General features: G+C 42.1%; 1 protein-coding gene across 1 annotated transcript; it reads left to right on the top strand.

Moving 5' to 3' along the window:
• The first annotated feature begins 62 nt into the window (after positions 1-62).
• fastkd2 (FAST kinase domains 2) lies at positions 63-8,343 on the top strand. Its single transcript, XM_072448618.1, has 11 exons — positions 63-665; positions 1,354-1,457; positions 1,546-1,654; positions 2,953-3,076; positions 3,680-3,819; positions 4,156-4,316; positions 4,751-4,914; positions 6,108-6,338; positions 6,414-6,459; positions 7,307-7,421; positions 8,202-8,343. Exons 1-11 carry the CDS (start codon positions 84-86, stop codon positions 8,301-8,303), a joined length of 1,878 nt encoding a protein of 625 aa, XP_072304719.1. The 5' UTR covers positions 63-83; the 3' UTR covers positions 8,304-8,343.
• Positions 8,344-8,495: the final 152 nt, after the last annotated feature.

The following is an 8,495-nucleotide window of genomic DNA, read 5'->3' as shown; positions in this document are numbered from 1 at the left end:
TCTTGTAAAAACACTCTTAATAGAAGAACTCTATGTACCTCAATGTTCTTTTTCTATTGCAGTGTATTTTTTGACCTGAGAGAATGATGTCTCGGGCCTCTGCAGACATCAGGAGGAGGGCTCTTCACTTTTGCAGCCAAAGACTTTTACAAAAGCCCCCTTCAGTCCCTGCCGCAGCATCCTCAACACTCCTGTCTGTCCATTTATGTCAACATTTACCAAGGACAAGGACAACATTGTACTCTAATTATAGACATTCAGTTGTAGAGACTTATTTTAAAGAGCCCGAATCTGATAAACAGCCTCTTCCAGCTTCAACGACTACAGTTTCCAAACCCAAATCTCAGTTTTTGGATGAGTTGGCTCTATGTACCTCTCCTTCTGACGTTTTGGACCTGAGCTGCAGAACCGCGCCCACGTTTCTCCAGCTGAGCCACTGTTTGTCGCAGATTTGGAACAGCACAAAAAAGCTGTCTGAGGAGCAGAAGCGCCTGGAGCTCAGGCTGATGTGGGAGCACGCTGGGTGGGAGCTTTTACTTCAGCGCTCTGTGAAAGGAGTCTCGTACCTGCCCGACTCTCACCTGGTCTACGCCCTCCTCGCACTCGTCAAACTCGGGGTCGGACCCAAAACCAGAGTGGTGCAGACGTACCTCAGAGTGGCTCAGGTAAAGGTTTAAAAGCACTGGTTGTGAAGGCCTTGGTTTAGTTATGGTCCATCAATATCTCTGTCGGGATGTCAAGATTATTCAGTTAATGGCTGATCGGGATTTTTTGGGACACAATACAACTGTGAGAACTAAAGAATAATAATCGTCCAGAATCACGTTTACGAGCTTGTCTTCTCTGCTTCTTCTCTGAGCCTCACAAAAACACTTGGTTTGAAATTTAAGTCCACAAATCATTACCAGTTAAAAAGGACAATAACAATGCAAATAATGTAGCGGTGTCCAAACTTTCTTCACCAAGGGCCGCATTTTGAAACTTATACGGAGCAGAGGGCCACAGACAACCCAACAATGTCAAAGTTAATCATTAAAAATGTAGCATTTTACATTGTTTTGATTCCTCCACACCTTTAATAATACATGGAACATTAATATTAGGTTGGTATAACGTCAAAATGCTTGAATCTTTCCTATTTTACAGTAAATTTGACTACTTTTTTATGTTTGGACCAACTTAGCAGGAAGCCGGAGGGCCAACAAAAATTGGTCTGAGGGCCGGATTTTGGCCGTAGTTTGGACATGCCTGATGTAGACTATGTGTCCATTAAACATAAACTGCTCTTTTTATGCATTTGTAAAAAGATTTTGTTTTGTTGTTTCATTATATTTAATACAGTTTTGTTCACAGGAGAGAACAAATGAGTTTGACGATAAGAATCTGTCCATTCTGTCCGCGTGTCTGGAAAATATGGAGGAGGGCGCCAACGTGAAGGCACTCAAGCACGGCATCAGGTCATTTACATCTACACACTTCCACACACTGTTTGAGTTATCGGAGACTGATGAATGAAGTACAGAACAAGTCCCATCTAATGTGCAGGTTGTTGGTGGAGGAGCGCCTGCCCAGGATCAACAACGTGGTTCATCTTCAGACCATGATGAGGCTCGTGGGGAAAGACATACCACTCAAACTCAAACACAAGCTAGAGGTGACGACGTTAATCATCTTAATCATCTAAAAGTCAATCATCTTCATCACAGGGCTGCACCACATTATGTTCAATATTGTGTTGACGATATTCTGGCAAAGTTTCAATAAACGTTGTGTCATTGCTGGAGTCTGCTGCTGCTGCTGTCTATTCCACAACCACTTTTTAAGTTCGACAGTGAACATTGAATACAACTAGTTCATTTTAAACTGCATTTGCAGCTTTACAAACATATTATTCACTTTCCTAATGCTGTTTTTGTCAGGTGAGCTGTTCACAAGTTGTCTGATACACATGGATGAAACTGTATCCATCAATAGAAATGGATAGAAAAAGGATGCATCTTCAATAGGCTGTTCAGTGAATCTAAATATTCTCACGCGTTCCTTTAGTGACAAAGCATCTTCTGCATGCTCTTCATGAGGTCGCAGAGAGAACCCGTCAACATCAGCATCCGACCTTTCCGCTTGGTAGACTTGAAGGTGCAGGTTAAAAGAGCAGAGAGCCCCCTGTAGCAGGCGTCAGCAGCTACTGTACATCTGCGGATTGCTATCATTGACGACAGTGAAATCGATTGTAACCCGCATTCGGTAAAGACCTTTATTTTTGCGCGTCAACTTCCTGTTTTGCTGTCCCAAATTCCCCACTTCATTGCGAGGTCACGCAGTTCAATTCCTCCTCATTCCTCATTGCAAACAAATTGATGAAACTCCAAATTTACACTTTTATGCCTTCATTATTTGTGCCTCCATTACATCTGTAAACATTAGCATGCTAACAGCGCCATTTCCTTACACACATGACATGAATCACTTACTATTTAAATGCAGACGGCACACAGCGACCCCATTTGAAACTTGATCAAAACCAAACCAATACAGAGGAAAACTATTTTACAATCTTACGTTTAGTTTTTAAAATGGCTGCAAATTTGTCGAATCGAAAACCGCACTGTTATTGTTGTGGTTTGGTCATGAGGATTCTGTCAGATTCTGTCTTTTCTCATCTACTCACTGTAAGTAAGGCAAGGCAAGTTTATTTGTAGAGCACAATCTGTACACAAGGCAATTCAAAGTGCTTCACACAACAGGCAAAATGCATTAAAATCACAAAAACATGACAGAAATTACAAATCAGTTAAAGACGTAAAAGAGAAGAGTGCAAATGGAATCCTTTCAGTCATATGCACAGCTAAACAAAATAGTTTGAACATTGCCAGAGTAGAGGCCGGTCTCACATCTTCAGGAAGGCCGTTCCAGATTTTGGCGGTTAATTGTTTTCATTTTTTTAAATTTCAGGCCAAAGCTTTGTCTCTGTCGGACCAGTTCACGCTCCCAAACACTCAGCACATGGTCTCCACAATGGCCACTTTGGGGTTCACCTCCAAACCTCTGCTCTCCGTCTGCAGCCTCAAGATCACAGGTACTGTCCAGCGTCTCCAATCAAATCTAGTTTAATCCCATTTTCGTCCAGGTTCCATCCTGGTTTAGTCCCGTGTCAGAGTTGGTTCTTGGTTTAGTCCTGGTTCAGTCCTGGTTCAGTCCTGGTTTAGTCCTGGTTTAGTCCTAGTTCAGTCCTAGTTCAGTCCTGGTTCAGTCCTGGTTCAGTCCTGGTTTAGTCCTGGTTCAGTCCCGGTTTAGTCCCGGTTCAGTCCCAGTTCAGTCCTAGTTTAGTTCTTGTTTAGTCCTGGTTCAGTCATATTTCAGTTCTTGTTCAGTTCTGGTTCAAAGTTGGTTCTTGGTTTAGTCCTGGTTCAGTCCTGGTTCAATCATATTTCAGAGTCCCCCCCCCGGTTTCAGAGCCCCCCCCCCGGTTTCAGAGTCCCCCCCCGGGTTTCAGAGTCCCCCCCCGGGTTTCAGAGTCCCCCCCCCGGTTTCAGAGTCCCCCCCCCCGGTTTCAGAGTCCCCCCCCCGGTTTCAGAGTCCTGTTTCTCTCTTTCAGAGTCCTGTTTCTCTCTTTCAGAGTCCTGTTTCTCTCTTTCAGAGTCCTGTTTCTCTCTTTCAGAGTCCTGTTTCTCTCTTTCAGAGCACTTGTCTGAGGTCCCGTTTAACCGTCTCCTCACGGTGCTGGTCTCCTGCAGAGAGTTGAGGTTCAGAGATCTTCAGCTGCTGGAGGCTGTGTCTGAGTACAGCACCTCCATGGTCCAAGTGTGGAACAATAAACAGGTCAGAGCTTCTGTCTAATGTTACTACAGCTTATGATGTGGTCCAGTTCGATTCCCTCAGTGTAAATCATTAGCATAATCACAGAATTATTTCAACTTTCTTCTCAATTACTCATCACTATGGCAGCCAAAACACCCTTGTTTCTCTCCGCTCCCTCTCCTTTCTCTTTAACCCCTGTTTCTTTTCTTCCCCTCCTCACTTTTGATAATCCTTGCTCGCTTAGTTTTCCAGCAATTACCGGTCAGGACAAAGCTGTGATGCGCAGACCTCTGACATGCTGTAAATGACTGTAGCCTCTTCTCTCTCTCTAACCCTCTCTCCTGTCTTCTCTCACAGTTGATCTTGCTCCTCTCCTCGCTTGAGTCCTCGTCCTTTCGCCCTGCTGCTCTTTTGGACTCGTTCTCAGACAGAGTTCAGTCTGATCCTGGAGCTTTGACCCTCAGAGACTTGCTGTGTCTGCTCAAAGTCTGCTCCTCACTCAACTACCAAAACCACAGGTAAGAAAGGTTGTTGTTGTTGTTACTTTTAATGGCGGTTAGCAGCCAACTGAAAAGGTGCATTTACCGCCACCTACTGTAGTTGTACGTCTTCTAAGTATGTATTTTAGGATATACTGTAAAAGAAAAAGGAGAGAGAGAAAGAGGGAGCGCTGAATCCAGAGAGGAGGTAAGAAGGGGTTTGACCTAGACTTAGTTTAGACCTGGTTTAGTTTAGTATTTGAGGATGAACTTTCAAATTTAATTAAGCCTATTTTTTAACCACTACGAACTAATAAAATAACTACATTGCACATTTTGAGAAAGCGGTTCATAATAAAAGAACAGAAAGAGACTCTACCGTTGGATTGCAAACCGTAAAGCTCGAACACACGGAACATGCCGCTAAAGTGCACATCGCTCCATAACCTCCGCTCGGTGTCTCATGTCTTCAGCCTGGTGTCCTGTCTGACCTCGGCACTGGACCAGTACCTCCCACGAATGTCCCCGCCGCAGCTCCTCAGGGCCGTGCACTGTCTCTCTGTGATGGGACACTTCCCTGAGACGCTGCTCCACAGACTGCTCCAGGAGTCCACCATGAACCAGCTGCAAGAGAGAGGTGAGTGTGTCAGATGCCCTCCCACCATTCTTTCTGCCTGTAGTGTTAAAGGCCCAATCCTAATACTCATTTGTGGCAATTAAGGTTTAGTCCTAATTTAACCTTAAAATTGTTATGTTATAGACCTGATTTAGATCTTGTGGTACTCTGGCTATGGATACAATTTCAGACGATTACAAGTACCTTAGAATACCACAGGCAAATGGGTGTAACAAGCCAAACAGCCAAATACCTACAACGGGTGAGGCAAGTCCTCAGAAGCAGCTCAATGGCAAGAACCAGTCCTGGGCAATAAACAGCTACGCCCTGCCAGTGATCCCATACCCTGCCAGTGATCCCATACCCTGCCAGTGATCCCATACCCTGCAGGAATAATCAGTTTGCCAAAGGAGGAGATACAGACCACAGATGTTAAGACACGAAAGCTCCTGATCACGCATGGAGGGTTCCATCCCAAATCCAGCACCTTGAGACTGTACACTAGCCGTAAGGAAGGAGGCAGAGGACTAGTGGGTGTGAGATTCACTATCCATAATCACATTAGGACAAGGCCCCTTGATGTACTTGTACTTGATCGAGCCACGGGTTCCTTTTTTAAGATTCCGTAAAAATTATCGAATGTTGAAAAACGTGTGTTTTTTAAATTTTTTTATTTACACCTTGTCCCCAAAGCAGCGGTTAATTATTTATTGTGAACAAACAACGGCAATCAAACAAAGTATGTACAGAATTCAAAAACAGGACCTCACACTGGACATGACATGCTCTACTTGATGCTCTCTCCAACAATGAGCAGAGCTCCCTTTTAAACCCCCCAGCCCCTCCCCCGGGCAAACCAATTAACAAATGATAGGAGTGAATCATAGAAATGGCATGAATCAACAAAAACTCACAAAATCATATTGCCCCTTTAACCCCTTTAATGAAATCCCCATAGCCCTCCATGTGACTTAGACATGAATAACAAAGGAAACAATCATAAATAACCAAATTACACATTTCACATTCAACTTACATGTGCTCCGGGAGAGAGAGCCGGGTGGGCAAATGACACAATAGATGGATAGATAAATAGATAGAAACAGTAATGTGTACTTTATCCTTATATACTATCGTCGACTAGTCACAATTACTCGATTAACCGTTGCAGCCCATAATCTCTGACCACTTGTTTTAAAAACGATTTTCCACAGAGTCCAGATCCATCCCGACTCAGCTCAGTGTGGTGGAATTGTGTCTGCGCTTGGACCGTCCAGAACTCCATGACTCTGCCTCTGTGCTCTCCTCTGTTCCCCGTGGACCCCACTCTGCTGCTTCTGTCGGCCCCAGACCAGAGTTCTCCTCTGCTCTTCAAACTCTGATGGAGCACAGACAGGAGTGGAGTGTGAAGGAGGGAGAACTTCTGGAGAATCAATATTTCATTGGTATAAACTCAAAAATGTCAAAAATAATTCATGATGATTAAGATTAAACTAATGGTGATATTTTACCTATTTTAGATGCAGTTTTATCTAAAAGTGAGATCAATTCAGAAGAAGGACAAAGGTAAAATTTGTGATGCCTACAATTTCAATTATATTATTTTTGGTTGATTTCATACATTTCCAGTTGTTTGATTTCATCCTTGTTTCATGTTTGAGTATTTGCCTGTGTCAATGTTGTTATCCCGGTCTCATCCAGGAGCAATCCAGAATAATAATCACCTCATAACTAGGTTTAAAGATGCTTCAACTCTTATCAGCTAGTTTACACACTGGGTGCATTTACAACAAATAAGATAACTCAATAATTAGATTAGATTTTTTTGGCGCGTGTTGACTAGCGGTGGAAGATATTTCAAAAAAGAAATAATATCCCTATTGCTGTTTTGGACCAAAACGTCTTGTAATCTCCCAAACGAGGATATAAAGTGATATTTTTGTGGTTTATTTTATGGCCTATTCTTGTTTTGTGCGATACTAGAGCCTCAATCAAGGCATTTACAGGCTCATCTTGCTCAATCTGGATAATGCAAAAAATATATAAATTGAGATACTTATTTTCGTGACTATCGACCACGCCTAGTGCTTACATAGAGAAGTCGCAGAATCACCTGTCATCTGGTATTTTTAGATTACTCACTTCAACCAGAGTCCGATAATGATCACATTCTCTGTGTGTATGTGGACATAGTCTGTGAGAGTGATGCCTGCACAGATCATCAGAGCTCTACTCAGGTGTCAGTTTCAGGTGTAATTGTTTCAGTGTAAAAACAGCCTTTAGACTAGTTTTCCTACACAATAAAAAAGAAAGGGTGGTCAAAGTCAAAACGCATTGAAAACTATATTACTGTGGGCCTGTGATTGTTATATGCTTGTTTTGTAAATGAATTGAACTCCTAACCCTGTGGTAGGAGGGCAGTGCTGTGCGTGGGGCCGTCTGCCTTCTGTTTCGGGACGTCCCACCCCAGAGGGCCCCTGGCTCTGAAGCTACGACACCTGAAGATCCTGGGATATCTGCCCCTGCTGGTAAGAAACTGAACTTCCACATCCACAGCCAATGATGATTTATTTTCAAATAAACGTATTCACTGTTTGAAAGAAATATCATAGAAATGTTGATTTAGGTTTGGAACTGGCTCCTCAAATTTCCCACATTAATGTTGTGACCTAAATGCAACAGGTTTCTCGGCCCGATCTAATTGTCCAATCTGCACTTTCATGTTTGATTATTTCATTAATCCACTTGCATGCATGGATTTATATGGGACAAAATGTATTGTACCGATGGGTTTTTGAATTCTATACCTGATTTATTAAAATTTGTATTTCCAAATAAATAGACATTAACATTTTTAAGCCAATTTTTAGTAAGATCTAGTTATTCAAATTCTAAAAAAAATTTACCCTAGCTCTATCCATTTTTCACACACATTTGACACATTAATGGCTAATTTATATATAAAACATGACATTTATATCGGTAAACTTTATCTGAATTTATTTTATTTTTTTCTCGTTCACTTAGTGTTTGAATAATCCATCCCTTTTTTGATGCTTTGCTGAATAAATACTTCCACCTCAGTTCATTTGTTCTGACAGAAAAGACGTTGAACTTTGTGTCAGTTTTTGTTTCATGTGGATAGCCTCTGTAATTCTAGATCTATGAACCATGAACCATGAACCAGAACAAACAAACATTCAGCAGCAGTTGTAGTTGTACTGGGCGCCACGACAACCGAAGCTATCGTTAGGCGTAAGTCAGAAGTTGTTTAACATTTCTTCTTTCGATCTTCTCTCTTGTTTTAGGTCCTTGAACAGGAGTTTGTGTCTCTGTCTGAGGAGATGAGAGTGGACTATCTCAGAGATCAAATCTTCTCCAACGACCAAAGCAAGATCTCAGCCATTTGATACATAACACATCAATCAAACAACTATTTAACTACATCATACAATTGTCAGCAGATTAATTTTAAAAGTATAAAAATGAACTCTCTCATATGTTTTGACTTATTTTCTGGTTTGAATCTAGTTTTGTTTTCAATTGAAACTGTGGCGTGGTGATGAAACATGAAGGACAAAACAAAAGGTTTAGAAGAGGCA

Source organism: Eucyclogobius newberryi, unplaced genomic scaffold, assembly GCF_026437365.1.
Source record: "Eucyclogobius newberryi isolate DKJ021-1_F unplaced genomic scaffold, fEucNew1.0.hap1 SCAF_1, whole genome shotgun sequence".
NCBI lineage: Eukaryota > Metazoa > Chordata > Actinopteri > Gobiiformes > Gobiidae > Eucyclogobius > Eucyclogobius newberryi.
The sequence above is the reverse complement of the archived record's forward strand: the minus strand, read 5'-3'. Positions and strand labels throughout refer to the sequence as shown.